We start from the raw sequence: 21,275 nt of genomic DNA, 5'->3' as shown, positions 1-21,275 counted from the left end.
GTTGTGGTGTTCTCTCCTGAAATTGGACTACATCAAAATTAAAAACATGTTCATCAAAGGGCATGATTGACAGTGGAAAGGCAACCTATGAAATGGGGAAAAAAATACTTGCAAATCATATATCCGGTAAGCGATTAATATCCAGAATAGGAAAAGAGCTACTACAAATCAACAAAACGACCAGATTAAAAAGTGGGTAAAGCACTTGAATAGCCATTTCTCCAAAGAAGATACACAAATGGCCAGCAAACATGGAAGGTTGCTCAAAATAATTAATCATTAGAGAAATCCAAATCAAAGCCATGATGAGATACTACTTCAAGCCCATTAGGATGATTGCTATTAAAAATAAAAAAGCCAAAACCAGAAATAACAAGTGTTGTGTAGGATATGGAGAAATTGGAACCCTGTGTTCTGTTGGTAGGAATCTAAAATGGTTTAGCTTCTATGGGAAACCATAGGTAGTTCCTTAAAATACTAATAATAGAATTATCTTATGACCCAGTGATTTGTTTTTTGGTGTATTTCCAAAAGAATTGAAGGCAGGATCTTTTTTTCCAGGTTGAAATATTTATTTTTGATAGATGCAGTATGAATAGCAAAAGCCCAAACCTCAAAGATTTAGGAAACTGAGTCAGAAGAAGTATAACATACTATTTTTTGAATTCTCATTCAATCAGCAGAGATGGGACACCTTGCACTACACAGAGTATATTTGTCAGAATATATACATACAGTATTTATTACTGTAATTATTATTTAAAAGCAGATGGATAAGAAATAAACTCTTATACAGACTTCTAGTTGATATCACCTTATTTTCTTCCCCTAAATTATAGGTCTTACATGAAAATTTTATTGTTTACTGCCTTTTCTGTGAGGTCTGCTCTTTTCCCCAGATGTAGGCAGTCTGTTGCAGCATTCTTTCCTTTTGCTCTTTCAGGATTAGCTGTATTTGCTATATTTTCATAATATATGTGGTTTTGGCAGGAGGTTTCTGTCTCGTCTCTCACACTGTCACCTTTAAGCCAAACAGGATATTTTTTTAATTATTAAAGTATCATTGATATACAGTCTTAATTGTTTCAAATGTAAAACACAGTGGTTCAAGAGTTACCCATATTTTTAAGTCCTCATCCCCTCTAGTATGGTTACTGTCTATCAACGTAGAGAGATGTTACAGAATCATTAACTATATTCTCCATGCTGTACTACGGTCCCCGTGACCAACTTATATTGTGATTACAAATTATTGTGCCCCTTCATCCCTGTTCCCCCACCCTGCACCCACCCCAACCCCTCCCCTTTGGTAACCACTAATCACTTCTCAGTGCTTATGAGTGTACTGCTATTTTATTCCTGTTTTGCTTTGTTTTTATGTTACAAAATTAAGTGAAATCATATGGTATTTGTCTTTCTCTGCCTGGCTTATTTCACCTAGCATATTACCCTCTAAATCCAGTCATGTTGTTGCAAATGGCAGGATTTCTTTTCTTTTTATGGCTGAATAATATTCCATTGTGTATATGTACCACATCTTCTTTATCGATTCACCTATTGATGGACAATTAGGTTGTGAAGGCAGGATCTTGAAGGATACTTGTACAACCATGTGTATAGCAGTGTTATAATGCCAAAAGGTGGAAGCAATTCACATGTCCACTGAGAGATAAACTGTGGTGTATATATGCACTGGAGTGTTATTCAGTCTTAAAAAGGAACTTTTGACATATTATAAGTGATTGAAACTTGAGGACATTATGCTAAGTGAAATAAGCCATTCACAAGACAAATCCTGCACGGTTTCATTTATATGAGGAATCTAGAGCAGTCAAACTCGTGGAAACTGATTGAAGTAGAATGGTGGCTGTCAGGGGCAGGGGCAGGGGAAATGGGGTGTTGTTTCATTAGTACAGGGTTTCAGTTTTGCAAGACTACAAAGTTCTGGAGATAGATGTCCCTTCGACATGAATATATGCAACACTACTTACTGAACTGTATCCTTAAAAATGGCTAAGATGGCATGTTTTATGTGATGTATATTTTGCTACAATTAGAAGCAATTTTTTATTTGAAAAAAAAAAGGCCCTGAGCAGGCCAACAAAACACATTAATGTACAGTTTGAAGCTTTTGCCTTACCTTAGTGAATCTCAAACTTGAGCATGAATCAGGATAACCTGGCGGGCTTGTTAAAACTGATTGCTGAGTTTCTGAATCAGTAATTTGCATTTCTACAAGTTTCCAGATGTTGTGAGGCTATAGCCACTGATCCAAGGATTCTACTTTGAGGGTTACTACATTAGATAATACTGAAGACTAACTCTCTTAATTTCTATGTATCTGTGTATGATAAATCTCTGGCTCTGGGGTCTGTGAAAGTCTTAAGTTCCTGCCGTACCCTTAGCCATGCATTGTGCTATGTGACCCTGCTTCCTTGGCCAGTAATACACTACAAAGGGCTAGACATAATAGGCTGGGCATGGAAACTCTGCCCAGTTTTGCACAATATGTGGTGAACAATCCAGTTAGAATAATTAATCCAATTTTGAATACAAGACACAAGTAGGCAGGTCAGATGGAAAGAAGCTAAGAGAAGCTTAATTCTGAAGGAACAGCAAAATGAGTCAGGTCAGGAACATTACCTCTTTTTACTTAAGTAGTGTGAATCACATTCCACCATGAGGCTGCTGAGATGCTTCCTGTGCTTACCCACTTCCTGGTGTGACCCTAATATAAACCTGCATCTTCTCACTTAACAAGGGCAAGTCTCTTCTGTGTTTCCTGGGAGATTCTCCCACTTCCTTTTTTTTTTTTTTGGATTTGAAATGTACTCGGTAGCTCCATCTCTACAGTGAGCTTTTAGAACACAGGATTTTTAATAATACCCAATGTTCATTTGTGTTTTATCCATTATTTTTCTTGAATTAAATCATCAGCTTCATAGGATGTTTCATTTGTTGACTCTTGATGTTGCACTTGAGTTGGGAGCTTTGGGTTTTTTATTCGAGCTGCCTTCTCGAGTGGAAGAAGCCTCCAGGTATTGAAGTTCAAGGCCAGTGTCTAATCTTTGAGGCTGTGTAAATAAACAGCAAAGGACACAGACGCTGATGACAAAGGCAAGTTAAGGGCAGTAATTCCCAGTCCAATAGACCACCAATGCTGAGGCTCCACGTGCAGCCGTGTTTGTTGGGGAAGTAGCTGCCTGACTTGCTGCAGTACCTGAGGTTGGCCAAGCTGCAGCGGTAGCACTTTGTTTTGATAGCTCTGATATTTCCACCATATCTTTGAGTCTCTGCTTGCATATGGAAGGAAGCAATGCTCCATCTTGATCAAGAATATGACTCCCAAGTCTCAGTTTATGTTGAGTTTGGGTAAAGTGATAAAATTATGCCTTCACTCATGAGATAGGAATTTTTCTATTTGCCTAAATGCCCTCGAATAATTGCCATACATGACTCTTAGAGAACATCCTGGAATTGCTATACAAATCAGTAAACACATCTCATCTCTCCATCCTGCTTCTCTCCTTGACTGCCTCTCAGCCAGTTAGTTCATTTAGTGAAGACAGTATCCAAAAAAAATTTTTTTTTTTTAGTCGCTGCTAGCCCCTCCGGTCCTTTCTTCCCCGAAAAAGGAGAAAGATTGTAGTTATGAAAGGGGGCAGGAAAACAGTGCCACAGCAGTTACTGTCTACACCGTTAAGAGAAGGGAGTGTGTTTTAGGGAGTGTCAAGAGGCTGCAGAGCTGCCTAGAAACAGCCACAGAGGGGATACCTGCCTGAAATCTCTCCCAACTCAGCCTGAGAAGCGACAGGGAAGCAGCCCAACGGTAGAAAGATGCTGAGCGAGAACGTCCCCACCGGGCTAACTGCCAGGTACCACACTTACGCCACGGCCTAGAGAAGGACCAATTGGGGCGGGCGCTTCCGCATCCGGGCGGTGGGCGAGATCCTCTCAGCCAGTCTTCGGATAGGTACTGGTGACGCGTCTTAAACGTCATCCCGCAGCGCCGGAAGTGGCGCGACGCGGAGGAGTAACGAGAACAGTATCCGTCCCCGCCGACTTGAGGTAAGGTTGTTGTCGGCCTGTCTCTCCTGGCCAGTGTGAAAGCCGAAGGTGTGAGCCTTCGGTCGGTTTCGCTGCTGCCCATGAGTGGTGTGCCTTGAGTAATGCTCTCAACGGTTCCTTTCCCGGCAGGCGTTACTCCATCCTGGGGCTCTCGGCCTCCCACCTTACCACCAGCTTCCCTGGGCCGTGTTTTCGGCGGCTCCTAAACTGGTCACCCCACTTCGCGTTTGTTCACCGTTGCTCCTAATATCAGTACCAATTGGTTGCAACACAAGCAGAGAAAAGATTAGAGAGAGGGCACTGTCCGATCCATGGAGGCTGCTCAGCTTGTCAGGAAAGACATTGTTTTCCCCAGAAACGCTTTCTGAAAGGAATTGTAGGACCTCACAGCGAATTATCAGGCCTTCCAGGAAGGTCAGAAGAAGCAAGGCTTTTTTCCTGCAGACCAGCCATAGCGATTCAACAAAGAAGGGATATAATTTCCATTTGAAATTAATGTGGTCCATGTTCGGAGCCTTTTAGGAATTGGACTTACATTGGGATGTTAGAACACTTGAGACAGGACTGTTCATGTGGGAGAGACAATACAGATTTGTGTCCTTTCATCTTCGTTGCATGGTCGGTGCTGCCAGATGATCTTTTAACATGTCCTCAGACCCTGCTTTCATCTTCCCTTCGCTGTTAACGAGTGATAATAGTGTTGACTGCTTGCTTCTTGCCAGACACTGATCCTTAGGCACTTCCTCATGGCAGTCCTTGTGACAACCCTGTGATATAGAGCAATTATCGTTTTACAGTGGAAGAAGTAAAGGTTTAGGTAAAATAACTGGCCTCAAGTCACAGTGTTGTATAGATGGTGGAGTCAAGATTTGAACTCAAGCAGATGGACTTCAGAGGCCAGGATGTTATCTACTTGTTATATACATATACTGTTCACTAAGCTTGCTCACTCTGTTATCTATTTTATGGAGAAATCCCTTTGGTTATCTGATATGCTTCCCTTCCAATTTTTGCCCCTACTTTCCCTTCTGACAAAGTCTTAGAGATTTACACCCATATTAACCATCCTTTCAGTCTTCGGGGATAAGCTATCTCCTCTGTCAAAGCAAATACCTTTATCTTTGCTTCTTACTTTTCTTTTATGCTTTTTTTCTATGAAACCTTGTTTTCATTTGTTTTTTTCTGCTGATGTGTCCCAGTCGTGTATAAACAAGGTTAGGTTTCTCAGATCACAGGTTACCACCTTCCCAAACTCATTCTCCAAGCCAGAAAGAAAGTGGTGCCCCATCTTCCTTTAGCTGTCATCCAGTAACTCTCTTCACCTTATTCAAACTGTTTTAAAGAGCATCCTAAGTTCTTATTCCATTTCCTCACCTTTCATTCCCTTCTGCCTTCTATCATTTCAGACTTATTCCCTTGAAATTTTGCCCTAAGGTCACCAGTAATTATCAAATCAGACATTTTTTTAGTCATTACTGGATCCCTTTGTTGCTTTTGAAACTTGAAGATACTTCTCACTCCCTACTCCTTTCTTTCCAGGGCAATACACTCAGCTGATCTTTCAACATTTATTGTAGTGCAGAGATGAATAAGACACAGTGCCTTCCTTTAAGGAGCTTATACTCTAGCTGTTTCTCCTTGTGCCTCTCTGAATTTCTTCTGTGGGTAGTCTTTTTCTTCTCCTTAAATATTAGGTGTTTCCAAAGCTTGTGACTTTGGCCCACTGCTCTTTTCATTCTGTTCACACTGACTGAGCACATCAACTGGCTTAGTTTTAACCTACATGGTCCCAAATCAAAGTTGTCAGATCTCTTTTTTGAGTTTCACCTTCGCCTGTGACCACTCTGCCGGATGGTTCTGCCTTCAGGTCCCACAGGCAGTTCAGATTAAGAGGGCTGCAACTGAACTCAACATCTTCCCTGAGATTATTTTTATCACATCCGTCATTAAGTCCTGATGATTTTACCCCCTTAATGCGTCTCATATCTGTGTTTTCTTCTCCATCCTTACTATTGTCCTTCTTTAGGCCTCATCTTTCATGTGAAATATGCTGGCCTTCTAATTGGTTTCCCTGTCTCTATTTCTATTCTTCACAAATCTGTTCTCTATACTACCTACCCTCCTCCAAATGATCTTTGAAAACAAATCTGACAGTGTCAAAGTCTTGCTTAATAATCTTTAAAGATCTGTCTGTTCATTCATCTGATCTTTGCTCTCATTGACTCAGCAAATTTTTAACATTTACTGAACTGCAAAACTATTGGAACTTCTGAAGTTTGAGCTTCTCAGCCAGTCACCCAGAGCTCTGCTTCATCTGGACCTGCCTATGTCAGCCTCTTTCCTGCCTCATGCTTTAGGTTGCAGCAGCACTGTACCATTTCATGTTCCCTGTGCTTGCTCTTTGTGCATTGCCCTTGCTGTTCCCTTTGACTGGAATCTTCTCCCGGGTTCCTTTGCCCACTTGCTCCTAACCTAATTAACCTAGTTACAGGATACAGGATTTATTTTAGGCCCACCTCCTATAGGAAACCTTCCTTGATACCTTTTTTCTCCAAGTCTGGGTTGGGTACTCCAGCTTTGTGCTCCCGTAATATCCTTTGCACAGACCATTATTCTTACCACATTTGTTGTAATTCGTTTTGTGTTTCCTCTACAAGACTGAGGCAGGTTTGATGTATTATGCCTGCATCATATGATACAAGTGACATATAATCTCTTCATTCCCATCAGTAGAATGGCACAAGGTACACAGCATAGTAGGCATGCAGTAATTTTGACAAAAGGTATATGGTGCAGTGATTAGGAGCCCATACTTTGGAATTAATTGGAATTGTAGCTCTGGCACACATTGGCTATGTGACTTAACACATTAATTATCTTCTCTAAGCCTTAAATTTTCTCTTCCTTAGAATGAGGGTTGTGAAGATTAAATGAGATGATGCAAGTCAGACATTTAGCAAGTACTTAGCACATAGTGTGCACTTGACAGAGGTATGCTGAACACAAGGGAATCAAGAAATAGATGGCCAGCCTTAGCTTAGGGCAGTTATCTCCAGAGACCCTTCCTTTGAGTTCCCTGAATGGGTGGGCAATGGTGCAGTCTGTTTACCAGGAGATTATAATCTTATTTGGAGGGTAGAGTCACATCCACATTTAATTTTCAGAGAACTGTGAAAGTAAACCACACCTAATAACAAGATGTAGAGAAGGAAAGACAGCTCAGAAAAGGCCTCTGGGAGGAGGGTGGAACTTGGAAATTGAGAGAGATTTGCGTTTCTAGGTGGGAGGAAAGTGTATTAACCATCACCAGGATGTCACATTAAGAGTAACTTATTTGGTGGCATGACACAGTACATTATACCTGAAGGATGTGTGTGTGTGCGAGGCTGCACTTGCGTGAGTCTGGGGGAAGGGAGGAGTAGGACTGGTTCTATGAAAGGAAGTGGGAGGTGAGCTAAGTAATCTCTGTGGGGTTAGAGTATGAGGTTCTTAACTTCAGGCTGGAGGGATTTGGGATTTGGATTGATCAGGGCTGTGCTGGACATTATGGTAGTCCTCAGCCACGAACAGCTATTTACATTTCGGTTAAAAAAAGTCTAAGAAATTTAGTTCCTCTGTCACACTAGCTGCAGTTCTATTGCTGGATTGGCATGTGGTAGCTGTGTTATTGGACAGTGCATTTTAAAAAAGTTTTGGTATCATTAATCTACAATTACATGAGCAACATTATGGTTACTAGACTCCCCCCATCATCAAGTCCCCACCACATACCCCATTACAGTCACTTGGACAGTGCATATTTATAACACATATTTATAACATAACCTGGACAGCACTGTTCCAGGTTATCTAATTGCTGGTGTTGTGTAGCCTGTCAGCTTATGGGTTCCTTAAGAAATAACCAGAATTCCTTCTGAACAATCCCCACAACTCTGGAAGGAAAATTTATGGAGCTCAGAAATAGAGAATTAGGATCATTCACGTAGATGAGAGGATGGGGTTGCCCAAAGAGAGGAGCAAAGCACTCCACATAAGAAGAGGAGCCAGAAGAGGGGAGAGAGAAGGAAGGGAAGGGAACCTGAATGGGATTATTATCTGATCATTCACTTGCAAATATTTACTGTATTCTTGCTGTATACCAAGTATGTATTAAGTGTGGGGTTTATATTGGTGAGCAAAAATGGGCTTGACTTCTGCTGTTATAGAATTTGCACTTTTACTGGATGGACTATATTGAAGATTCAGGAACACTCATCCTTATGTGCTCTCATATTCTAAAATGCTTCATTCCTACAAGTTGAAACTGAAGGCTGAAATGGGCCTAGCTTTCACAAGGTTAATTGTGTAAGTATTGTGCTATCACTGTGTCAGTTTCTCAAGGAGTAGTAAATAGGAGCATCATAACTTGAGAATTTTGAAGTAGTGAAGTATGTTTGTGTGGGGCAGCAGGCGTAGTTCTTGCTAGTGTGCAACAGCCAGCCATGCTCTCAGCTGCCAATTGGGTTCCTTCCTGTCTCTGCTCTCAAAGTCTGCTCTCTCCATGTTTCTTTTATTTTTACTATGAGTAGTCAGTCACCACTTGACTTATTTCCCATTGCCTAAAGAAGACATACTTCATTTCTCAGTCTATTACAGCTGACTTTTCATGCTCTTACATCAACTCCTTCACAAAGATGTGCTGAGCTGCCTTTTAGACTTCACTTTGGCCCACCCTGTATTAGCAGTGTTCTGATTATTCTTTGACTCTAGACTTCTCCACTTGCCTGCCTACACACAGTTGTTGTTTCCCTTACTGTGCAGCTCAGAACCTGGTGGTTGTCTCCTGTTGATTGTTAAGTCTGAACTTTTCAGCCTAGTGTTCTTTCAACATTTCTGACTTTTTTTTGTGTGTGACTCTGGAGCAGCTCCTCTGGATTGGCCAGGTAAGGTCTGCTTTTTGCCCCTCACCCATGGCTTGTCATTGCTGAAATCTGTGCTGTTATTTGTACTTATTAAATGGAATGTCTTCTCTGCTCATTTTCTTCCTTATCATTCCTGTTGGGACTTGGCTTTTTCAGCTGGGCAGTTTCTGAAGCCTTTCCTGACTGATCTAGTTTCTATGACTGCACCTCCTTAGCACTCATTTGCTCAGTATGTTTTGCATTATCCTATTATTGCAGATGGCAATGAAACTGTGATTGTAAAAAATATGGTTCCTTTTCTCTCCCATTTGGATACAAAGCTTGTGCAGAGGGCTGGTAAGTGCTGTCTTGCCTGCAGAAGACATTTTTCAAAGAGGGTATTAGAGGCTTGAGCATTAGTAAACTCCTGGACTCTAGGGAGGCATCCCAAAGATCTAGTCCTGTCCCTGCCCATAATTCCCTGCACTGTGTCCCTGGGTGATCTCATCCTCTTTTTGCTTCATCTTCTATGATAATTTGGTGCCTCCCAAATATATACATTCAGCCCATTCCTCTCCCTGAGCGTCATACCCATATATCTCAACTTAATCCTTGGATCTTCCACAAGAAACTTAATCTAACTGTGTTTTAATCTGAAATTATCCCTTTTTTACTTACCATTTGTCCCCAGATTATGTCTCCTTGTATATTCCTCCTTTTGGTTAATAGGTATTTCCATATTAGAAATCTTGGTTGGTGTCCCTCTTTACTCCCTTCTCATTCCCCAAATGCAGTGAATAATTAAGTCTATGGTCATGATTTCTTCTGGTTCTTACTCCTTTCCATCCTCTTTGTTCTGCCTTTATTCATGCCTCATCTGTCTCTTGAAATTCTCATCTCTTTCTCTTCTACTGATACTTCAGGGGACAGAAAAGTTGTTTTCAAAAAACACCAGCACCTCCACTATTGCTGTGCAGGTTATATGTTGCACAAAGGTGCTGCATTCACACTTTAGAAATGTATGCTTGTATATTTACCATGACAATTTTCTGGCAAATGGCAGTAAAATGTATTGTTCTAACATCAGTATATCGTTACAGTTAAGTAAGAAACCTTCTAATACTTATAAAGGTGCCTATGGACTAAAGAACATCATCTGTTCTTACGCCTTTAGTTCTCTGCCAGGCAAACCTGTTCTCATTTTTTAAAACCCAGCATAAATGTCCTCTCATGAAGCCTTTTTTGATACTCCCTGCAAGAAGCAGTCATTCCTTCCTTGAGCCAATGCTGTATTTGTTTACTACCTTCTCACAGTGCTTATCACATTATAATAATTAGTGTATGAGTCTTCCTGCCCATTTTTGTACTCCATGCCCCTCAAGGATAGCGACAATGTTTAATCATTCTTTGATCCTCAGCATGTAGCCTAATGTCTGGCGTATAGAGTATATTAATAAACATAACACATATTTGATTGCTTAGTATGATTCAGGCACAGAAGTAAATACTTTACCAACATGATCTTATTTAATCTTCACAACAGCTGCAGGAGTCCAGTCATCAGTACAGTTTACAGGTGAGGAAATTGAGGCTATGGAGGTGAAGTCACTTGCCTCAAGATGAACAGCTGGTAAATGGCACATGTGGTGGTGCTGGGGTGTGGCCCTGGAGTATCTGGTTTAGTTTTTTCAGCAGTTCTCTTCTGTTATGTCTCTTACAGTAATGATGCGGGTGTGCTGGTTGGTGAGGCAGGACAACTGGCACCAGCGAATCAAACTTCCACATTTGGAAATAGTCGTGGTTGGGCGTGGCCCGGAGACTAAGATCACTGACAAGAAATGCTCACGACAGCAAGGTAACTAACTGGTCATAGGCATGTGGAGATTAATATGTTTGGTTTCTTAGGATAGCAATAACCAAAGATAGACATTTTCTGGATGCTGTTGATGGAAAACCTTTTGTCTGCCATAAACAAAATTCAGGAACTAAACTTTTAGCCAATATGAGCCACATTCACTGCATCTGCTGAAGTGGTTACATTCAGTGTTGGGAACAGGCAGGTTCCATCCTGTTACTATGGGTTGAGTCCCACACTCAGCTTTGTACAGGGAGATTCCCCACTGGGCAGTGAGACAATTCAGTTCTGGGATCTTCAGGATGAAACCATGTCTGAGAAGTGATGGGACGGATGGTTCCATCCTTTACATACTGCCTTACCCAAGGGGTGGTATCTAAGACAGTGATATCCAGGTCTTGAAATGTCAATCCTGGGATTTAATGAATGAATTGAAAGTCCTTAGGAAAAAGCCTTACCATGTACCTCATTTTATACCTGTAAACTCTGGACATGCTTACTGCTCCCAGGCCTCCCACCTGTAGCATGTTCCCTATAGCAGGGTTTCCCAAGGCTTGGAGTCTGCAGCACCAATTATGGTTTTTCCTATGAGTTAATCTAAATGGGGAGAAAATCCATGTTTGAGTTGGCTAGGCCTAAGATATAGAAGCAGACACTGTTTCTCACTGTCCCCCCGACAACAGCAACTGTGTGTCAGCCTGACCTCCCTGGAGAGCACCTGTGGCGTCTCTTCTTTGCTACCTGTCTCACCCCAAAAGCTTTGTTCATGTATCTGAATACAGGTGTTTAATGCTACTTCTTCCCACATGTGCTCAGACTGTTTTGTCCCTAAAATCCTCTTTCTAGAATATTCTTGCCACTCCTCCTACCTAAGCCAGCTGAACTTGTTTTCCAAGAATGTATCTTTTGCACTTCTCCACTGAAGGCATCTGATTTATGTAACAGTTTTATATAACAGTGGAAGTCTGATTTAATTCTGGGTCAAGAGCTTGTGAGAGAAGTGGCTCCTTTCCTTGACTGCAGATTCTATGATCCTGAGTGGGCCAAGGACTTTGGAATAAGGAGACTTATCCTGGGGTTCAGTGTAGCTGCCTTATAAGGATATTAGTAGTAGCTAAGGGAGTATATACACTGTTAGACATGCTTGGGAAAAATTTGGAGCCCTAGCAACCGGCGTAACAGGTGATTTTTGCTCATAGGCATTTGAGGAAACCCCTATCAAGGTTCCTCCTGAAGTGAGGCTTCATTATGTGAGAATAGGAGCAAACTGCCTGGTTCTTTGTGGTATTTGGATTTAACTTCTTTCAATCTCTTCCAGTGCAGTTGAAAGCTGAGTGTAACAAAGGATATGTCAAGGTAAAGCAGGTATGTCTGTTTGTAACTTGGGTTTCCATTTTATACTCGATGATTTTCTTAGGCTGTTGATGTTAAAGTGTCTGTGCCAGCCAGTAAAGGCTTCCCTGTCATGTGTGGAAGTGACAGAGTAATGTAAGTAAACATTAAGCATGGTGCGTGGCACATACTGGTTAACACAGCAGTGGCTTCATTACTGATGGTGTTCTTGCTATTATTGTAATTATTTTCTGGTTATTCCATAGGTAGGGGTCAATCCTACCAGCATTGACTCAGTCATAATTGGGAAGGACCAAGAGGTGAAGCTGCAGCCTGGCCAGGTTCTCCACATGGTGAATGAACATTATCCATATATTGTAGAGTTTGAGGAAGAGGCAAAGAACTCTGGCCTGGAAGCACATAAGAAGAGAAGGAGGTCAGGCAGCTGTAATTCTATAGAAAGAGAAGCTGTCCAGGAAACTGGGCCCTGTGCAGGACTGGAACCTGGGAGCTACCCTAGTGAACATGCTGTGCCCCCAAAGAAGGGAAAAGATGCATCTACCAAAAAGGTGAGGGTGGTGTGCTTAATAGATGATATGGAAATTAAATCAGATATAATGACTGCTTTGTACTCAATAAAGCCCAGATGCATGTAAGGGATTACTAATGATGAGAAGGGTTATTAAGCAAGATGAAAAAGTCACTTGTTTGTGTCACCAATCACTTGCATGAATGTCCCTTTATGTACTTTTTCCTTGAATTCTTCAGGTAATCCACTTAAAGATAATGGCAGCATACTTAATATTGAGCTACTGAAATGGGGCAGTCATTGTATATCTGTAGCAGGTTAGAACTGGAACGCTTTTTATAGATCTTGTGATTCACATCCTGATTGCAAAGTGGAAACTCAGGCAGTTAGATGGATTGGGAGAGGGCTAAGAAGATGGGGTTCACAGTTGCATTTCTAGCCTGTCTTGACATGCAGGTCTGAACTTAGGAAGAAAATGAGAATGGCTTGTGGTTATAAAGACAAAAGATTGAGGTGAAGGGGATATAGTTTAATTCTTAAAAACTAACCTTATTTCCAAGTTTAGTTGGACTTTGCTAACATGTGGTTTTAACTAATGCCAAATTTAACTATTGGTGTTTGCAATTTAATTGCCCTTTTTTGTTTTAGGAATCATTGGGCCACTGGAGTCAAGGCTTGAGGATTTCTATGCAGGACCCCAAAGTGCAGGTCAGAATAGAATTTCGGCATTGAAATACATTTTATGTTTTAAATGACCACTCTGTAGAGTTTATAACTACAAATAAAATCAAAGGGGATTGGTTCTTCTGAATGAGATTTGTGAGACCAAGCGGCTTTTCCTGTTGTTAGTAAGTTAGCAACTGTAATTCTTTGGAGAGAAGCTAAGTTCTTCAGATGAATATTCCCCTCTGCCTTGTTCCCCCTAAACTTCCAGGTACTATTAAAAAGTCATGTTAACCTTAGTGTGGTCACTTTCCAGGGAGCATCAGATACTGTATTGTAACTATAGTTACTGCGCTGCCCTGGGACTAACAGTCAGGCATCATTCTGAGAGGAGTCTTTCTTTGAGTTCTGTAATTACATTTTTGGATGACAAGGGGCCAGATCTGCTAGGGCTTCTGGGAACAGGCATGCATGTATCACTTGGTCTGATGTACTAGAGTGGAGAGGGTGCATTTGAATTTATGCCTGCAGGGTTTTTTTAGCAGATCTTTAGGAACAGTTTTGTATTGTGCATCTTCTTTGTATTCTTGTAGTGTGTTGATTAAAAATACAGACTCAGGAGATAACTAGATCTGGGTTGGAATCCTGGATTTCCCAATTAGTAACTGTATGGCTTTATGCAAGACACTAAACTTCCCTGTGTCTCTGTGCTCTCATCCATCAAAATTGGGATATTAAATCCTTTTGCACAAGATTGTAGTGGGAATTAAGTGGGTTATTGACTATGACAGTACCTGGCACAGAGAAGATGCATGGTGGATGTCTGTTTCCTTCTCTTGTGCCCTTCTGCTAGGTGTACAAAGATGAGCAGGTGGTAGTGATTAAGGATAAATACCCCAAGGCTCGTCACCACTGGCTTGTCTTACCATGGGCCTCCATTTCCAGTCTGAAGGCTGTGACCAGGGAACACCTGGAGCTTCTCAAACACATGCACACTGTAGGGGAAAAGATGATTGCTGATTTTGCTGGGTCCAGCAAACTCCGCTTCCGATTGGGCTACCACGCCATTCCCAGCATGAGGTAAGCCTTGTGGGTAGTGCTGGGGCATCCTAGTTCTGTCTAGGTGGACAGATGGATTCAGCCTGAATGTGCTGATAGTCCTGAGGCCTAGGGGAGTAAGGTGGGATGTTTCCAAGGCAGGTGGACTGAAACTCTTGCATTTTTGCCTGACTTGCCTCAAGCCTTAGTTCCTACTTTGCTTGTAATTTGATCACATACACTTCTTTGTTCTCTCAAAGTGTAAACCTACAACGGTCTAACCTATGAACTAGCTGAAGCAGCTTCATTACCCTCAGATGAAGACTGTTCAGTGCCTTTCAGCAAATTTTTCAGAAACATCTTTAACCCCTAATTGATTTGGACCATTGCTCTGAAGGAGACAAACATCACTGACTTCTGTTATGGCAGCTTAGTAGATCTAAGATTTAAAATAAAATTAAAGAAAAGTGTAGAGCCTCTTTTCCTTTGGCTCATACTCAGGATTCAGAAAGGGAATGATTGATTCTTTTTAAAGAATACAAGCAAAGCAGATCTCCACAGTTCTTTTGAGCTAAGCAACAAGATAAGCAGACTAACTGTATTTTAGAGTTTTTAATCCTCATTTTTTTTTTTTTGGTGGTAAAATATACATTATGTAATTATATAAAAATTTTACCATTTTAGCCCTTCTAAGTATATATTTCACAGGCATTAAGTTCATTCACATTGTTATACAATCACTACCACCATCTGTTTCTAGAACTTTTTTCATCTTTCCAAACTATCTCCTATCCCTCCCTCCTCCCAGCCCTTGGCAACCATCATTCTACTTTTTGTTTCTATGAATTTGACTACTCTAGGTACCTCACATAGATGGAATCATACAGTGTCTGTCTTTTTCTGACTGCCTTATATCATTTAGGATGATGTCTTCAAGGTTCATCCATGTTGTAGCCTGTACTAGAATTTCCTTTCTTTCTTTTTTTTTTAAACCACCCAGTATTCTTCACATTTTATTTAGGTGGGTAATTATTACTTAGATTACTGGCTACTTTAATTAAATGAAATTTTTGTGCCAAATTCTTTTCCCGTCAATACTCTCTTTTAAATTGAGGCATAACTTACATGTAATAAAATACATAATAGGTTTATAGTTTGATTAGTTTTGGCAGCTGTATATGCCAGGGAGTTATCACTCTAAGATACAGAAGATTTCTATAATCTTACCGTAGAAAGTTCCCTTGCTCTCCTTTCCAGTTAATCTCCCCCTCAACCATCAAGTATTGTTCTGATTTCTTTCAGCACAGGTTAGTTTTGTCTGCTCTACAACTTCACATAAATGGAAACGTACAATGTATGCCTTTTTTTCTGGCATTTTTTGGTCTACATAATGATTTTGAGATTCATGCATGTTCTTATATGTATATATAATGGACATACTTCATTTTTTTTTTCTTTTACTCTTGGGTAAATACCTAGAAGTGGAATTCCTAGGTCATAGAGTGGGTGTATGTTGTAACTCATTTTAAAAAATACATATTTTTTGTTGTTAAAGCCTTATTCAGAAATTTAGGGTAGGAAGTCACTTGTAATTGTCTTTCCCTAATGCTGCAGAGCCCATGACCAACAGAACCCTTGACTACAGAGCCATTTTCACTTAGTCATCATGGTGTCCTACCTTTCATATAATAAATGCTGGTGTGCTAAGGAAAATGCTGAAATCAAGAGCTATGGCATTTGTGGGTGAGAAGCAAAACGAACAGTGAAGTTGCCACTAGCTTATCTTTTTATGATCACTATGGTAAAATTTTGAATAAACATTGTAGAAAGGAAAAGGTAACATAATTTTTTCAGTTGTAAAAGCAATATATTTTCAATTTAGAAAACATAAATAAGTATGAAGCAGAGCAAAGATCTTCCATAATATCGCCACTAATTAAACTCTAGACCTGATTCAAATTTCACATATTTTCCCTGTAATCAGTTTCTGCTCCAGGATTCATAATCCAGGATCCCTCATTGCATTTATTTGTTTTCTTTCTTTGGTCTCCCTGAATCTATTGCAGTTTTCTCCTCCTTTCCTTGTTTTATGACCTTCACATTTTTGATGAGTTCTGGCTAGTTTTATAGGATGTCTCTGAATTTGAGTTTGCCTGATATTTTTTCATGATTAGATTGATGTTACGCTTTTTTAATTATTTTTTTTGCCAAAATACCACAGAAGTGAGATGTGTCCTCATATCAAGGAGTGCATGATGTGGAGCTGGTTTTTACTCATGATGTTAACCTTGATCACTTTGTTAAGATGGTGTCTACCAGATTTCTCTACTAAAAGTTGCTGCTTTTTCCTTTGTAACTGATGAATATCTTGAATATTTTGAGGCTGTTCTACTATCCTCTTTCTCCTAAACTTTGCCCAGTGATTTTAGCATCTACTGGTAGATCTTACCTGCAGTGGTAATTACTAGGGAGTTTAGCTAATGGTGATCTTATGTTTCCTACATTCCTTCTAATTTATTAATAAGAATTCTTCTGTATGGAAACGCTATCTCTTTCCCCCATTATGTATTTATTCAATTATTTATTAGTATGAACTCATGGATCTGTATAATTTTTTATAGGTCTTAATTCAATCTGTCTAATTATTTTCTTGCTCAAATTGTTCCAGTTTTGGTCATTGAAAGCTCCTTGAGGTTGACTCTTGTATCACTTTGACATGCCTCCAATGTTTTTTGAGAGGTTTGTTATTTTCTGGAACAAAATGTTCTAGGCTAATCTAATTTTTCCTGTTCTAGCCCTGGAATGAACCACTTCTCTCAAGAGCCCTAGTTTCTTTTATTAGAGAATGATATTTACAAATCAAGAGGTGGCCAGTAGGTTTTTATAATGAGAGAAGTAGTGGATTCTAGCATATCATTGTTCCTAGGTCCTCTTAGCAGACAGAGCTAGGAAATACATGCATGAATCTTAACCCACATAGGTACACATACCTCTCTTACATTTCTGGATTTATCTACCTGTATATGTATATGGTAAACCAGAGTCCATGATGATACATCTCATTCCAGTCCAGCTGCACAAGGTTCATTCTTGTCTCCCCCTTTTCTTCATTGTAACTTCTTTCTTTAACAGTGAGAAATCTGGCACTCATTAGGTACAATAAATTCACTTATTTGTTCAGCCCTAGTATACATATATAGTAGTTACAGAATTGCTAACTCATATTCTTGTGAGAATGACATTTACTCACTACAGCAGAGTATTTGTATATAGCTCTTTTTATTTTTACAGTAAGCATCAGTCAGATAATGTTTTCTGAAGTTAGTTATTTTCTTCCTGACCTCCTTCAGTGTGAGTTCCTTATTTATTTGTAATACAGTTAGGTTTATGTGTTACTGCTTGTATTCTATTTTGGGTTCCCATGTACTGGTTGATTTTCATTATTTATTTGGGGAATGTGAAATATTACTGATTCTGAGTCAAAGCTATACAAAAGGCATCTTACTTGGCTTTTAGCAAGTCCAAAAAAGAACTCTTGATTGTCTTTCCTAAACCTGCTTTTCCCCTAAGCTTCTCCATCTCAGTGAGTGGCACCTCCCCAAACTCACATCTAGTCCATTAGTAAGTCCTGTTCATTCTGTTCCAAAATATATTCGAAATTGGATTGCTTCTTGACATCTTACCTACTATAGCTCTAGTCTAAGCTGTGATTATTTCTGGTTTGGACTGCTACAGCTGCCTCTTAACTGGTTCTCTCTCTCTCTCTATCCTTACCCTCTCTATAGTCCTTTCTTCACACAATAGCCATAGTGATTTTTTAGAAGTGTCAATCAGATGATAGCACTCCCCTGCTTAAAATCCTTCAATGGCTAGCCAGTGTAATCAAAATAAAATGCAAACCCTTTGAAGACTTATAAGAGCCTTTATGATCTGGCTCTTACCTAGTCTTTACTTTGGCTCTAACCATTCTGGCCATATTACCTTCTTTCTGTTCCTTGTTTGTACCAAGCTCCTTCTCATTTCAGGGCCTTTGCACTTGGTCTCCCTACTCCCTGAAACACTCTTTCCCCAGATCTTTGCTTGCCTGCTTTCTCAGCTCAGGTCACTGCCTGGGAGAGACCTTCCCTGAGTACTCTAGCTAGTTAAAGAGGCAGCCTTTATCCTTGGTATTCTCTTCTACCTCTCTATGCTATTTCCCTGTTGTGTTTTTTTCTTAGCAGTGTTAATAACTTGAATTACTTTTATTTACTTATTTTTTATTGGCCCTCATTAGAATATTTCTATAAGGGCTGAGGCTTTTCCCATTTTGTTCACTGCTAAATTCCCAGTGCTGGAACAGTGCTTGGCCCTAGCTTGAGCTTTAAATATTCTTAAGTGAATGAATTGAATTAGATGGAAACTCTACTGATATTTTATATACCTATACTTTTAATGTGTCATTTTGATTAAGACACAGTTTTTAATGGATTTAATGGTCAGTTTTTTTCCCTTTCAACTAGCCATGTACACCTTCATGTGATCAGCCAGGATTTTGATTCTCCTTGCCTTAAAAACAAAAAACATTGGAATTCTTTCAATACAGAATACTTCCTAGAATCACAAGGTAAAATTGTTCTTTGGTTTTCACATTTGTTTTATTTTTTCTCAGCTATTATTAAACTTGATTCAGTTGTTTCCTTAAATAATAACCTGGCCTCAAATATCCATGTACAACTTTGTGTTCCTTATAAAGAGAGCCCCATTAAAAGAGGCTGGGTTGTTTGAATGTAGTTTGATTACCATTTTGCCATGAGCAGCCTTCTTGAGGGACTTAGAGAACTGTTACATCAGGGCCAAAAAGGTATTTTGGACTTAAAGGTCATCCTGAGGAACTATTGGAGTTCATGGATGTAAAAGCTCTTAACAGCTTTGTCTCTTCTGCCATCAGCTGGGCAGGAGCTTGGGGGTTGCTTCACATGAGGGATAGTTAACAGGGGAAGGCTGTGTATGTGTGGAAGGAAGTATATACTGTAGAATTTCAGTGTGCTGGGATTTTAATGATGATAGCTATCACTGACTAAGGGCCAGCCAGAGTAAAACACTGTGATAAACCTTTGACATAATAACATGGATTGCTTAGAGTGTATCCTGAAGGAATATAATCATCTTAAAAATAGGTTGCTCAGATTCAGAATCTAGTCAAGATCATTTTACTAATAGCAAGCCTGAATAACCTCCAGTTTACTAGCTTTAGGATACCTGGCATATTTTTATTTGGAGTCAGATTTTCTTTTTTTTTTTTTTTTTTGTATCTTATGTTGGCTTCCCAGAGTAGCTGAGCTGTGAACTTTTTTCTTGCCTGTAGCTGTGATTGAGATGGTACAAGAGGCTGGCAGAGTGACTGTCCGGGATGGGATGCCTGAGTTCTTGAAGCTGCCTCTCTGCTGTCATGAGTGCCATCAGTTGCTGCCTTCCATTCCTCAGCTGAAAGAGCATCTTGGGAAGCACTGGCCAAAGTGATTCTGTGGAGCCTAAACTTCTGCAACAAGTATGGCTGATTGTTTAGAGCAAACTCCTGGCTCCTGTTCTGGATTACTTTGAACTTTTACTTCTTGAATTAAAACATGCAGCTTTTTTTTTTTTTTTAACAAATCTTATTCTGTCTCTGAGTGGTTACAATGTGAGATGACTCAAAATAGTTCAGGAATTAGAAATTTGGGTTTGTTCATTCTGTGGTGAGGGTGGCTGGGACATGCTTGATCCACTATCTCCAGGACCCACATCATGTCTGACTAATGGAAGCAAAGCCATGTTCAAACTGAGCTAACACAGGATATGGAAGCAGAGGGAAGGCTGTATATTTCCTGTTCTTTATAGTTAATCCTCCTTCCCTACAGGCATACGGTACCCTTTCATTAGAACAGCCAGTGGGGTCTCTTGTTTATTGCAAAGGTACTGATTGGTCTTGTTCTCTGATTTTAATCTTTTCTGTAATATTCTTTCTCTTTCCCTCCCTCACTGGGAGACCTAGTTTAGTTTCTTCTGTTCCTTTTATTCCTTTCTATCCAAAACCACCCAAATTCTCCTTTCTCAAGAAGTCTGTGTCATCAGTTCTCCTCTACTCTGAACAAACAGGTGAGGTGAGGGGTTCCTGGCTGGTAAGGAAATACTTAGCCATATGTTCCCTACAGTTCAGCTGTCAAGTTCTCTTGCTGGCCTGCTTGGTGTTCATTTGATGGGGCATCTAGCTTAGGTAATTGAAAACTATCCAGAAGTTCAGCTAACAGTCACAAAGTCAGTTCTGATGCATGAAAAGGTAATTATTGAATGAAAAAATTGCACCGAATCCTATAGCTTACTTTTTCCCTCAGAACAAATTTGGATGGAACAATTGGATCAAATCAGTTTTTGGATAATGTCAGAACTAAATGTAAAGGGAAATCTAAAACATTGTTTTTGATCACATTTTTGATCTGTTGGGAGATGTGACTCTTTTTGCTCTTGAGTATATTAAAAAAAAAGAACACTTGTAACAATCTCTGGAGAGAGGAAACCTCAATCTATAGAGACATTTGACCTCATTGTCTTTCACAAACAAGATGCTACAGTGGTTTCTCAGTGAGTGTGGGTATAGTTGTAATTAATAATAATTAATGATTCTAGCAGCTAACACTTGTTCGTCTCCTCTGTATCTGGCAGTATGCTAAGCACTTTATTTATGTTATCTGATTTACTTGTTTCTGTATGTAAGTTTGGCCCTTTAAAAAGGATGAGGATTTGCAATTTATAAATGGTACTGGGCTCCAAAGTTGGTTTTGGTTCTGCTGCATCAACTCATTTTCTTTATTAGTTGAGGAGTATACGTGCAGTACTAACCAGCAGGGGTCATAGACCCCAGAGGGAACGTGGCTTCATAGCTTCTCCTTTCCCG

General features: G+C 39.9%; 1 protein-coding gene and 1 long non-coding RNA gene across 7 annotated transcripts; one reads left to right on the top strand and one right to left on the bottom strand.

Moving 5' to 3' along the window:
* Window positions 1-499: 499 nt before the first annotated feature.
* LOC130683005 (uncharacterized) lies at window positions 500-3,771 on the bottom strand. Its single transcript, XR_008996546.1, has 3 exons — window positions 3,221-3,771; window positions 2,644-3,074; window positions 500-1,021 (listed from the first exon to the last, which is right to left on the bottom strand). It is a non-coding gene; the product is annotated as an uncharacterized LOC130683005 (long non-coding RNA).
* Window positions 3,772-3,960: 189 nt separating this feature from the next.
* On the top strand, window positions 3,961-19,988 carry APTX (aprataxin). Of its 6 annotated transcripts, XM_036898088.2 has the most exons (9): window positions 4,026-4,068; window positions 10,492-10,524; window positions 10,667-10,803; window positions 12,122-12,168; window positions 12,402-12,704; window positions 13,313-13,372; window positions 14,181-14,407; window positions 18,865-18,968; window positions 19,710-19,988. In XM_036898088.2, the coding sequence occupies exons 3-9, from the start codon at window positions 10,671-10,673 to the stop codon at window positions 19,862-19,864; spliced, it is 1,029 nt and encodes a 342-aa protein (XP_036753983.1). In that variant the 5' UTR covers window positions 4,026-4,068; window positions 10,492-10,524; window positions 10,667-10,670; the 3' UTR covers window positions 19,865-19,988. The 6 variants fall into 6 exon arrangements, with proteins under 6 accessions (XP_036753982.1, XP_036753983.1, XP_057354737.1 ...); XM_036898087.2 differs by lacking the exon at window positions 10,492-10,524 and having other exon boundaries at window positions 3,961-4,068; XM_057498754.1 differs by lacking the exon at window positions 4,026-4,068 and having other exon boundaries at window positions 10,506-10,524; window positions 10,669-10,803.
* Window positions 19,989-21,275: the final 1,287 nt, after the last annotated feature.

The sequence above is a fragment of the Manis pentadactyla genome, chromosome 3 (genome assembly GCF_030020395.1).
Source record: "Manis pentadactyla isolate mManPen7 chromosome 3, mManPen7.hap1, whole genome shotgun sequence".
Taxonomy (NCBI): Eukaryota; Metazoa; Chordata; class Mammalia; order Pholidota; family Manidae; genus Manis; species Manis pentadactyla.
Note: the sequence above shows the minus strand (reverse complement) of the source record. Positions and strands in the feature narration are given on the sequence as shown.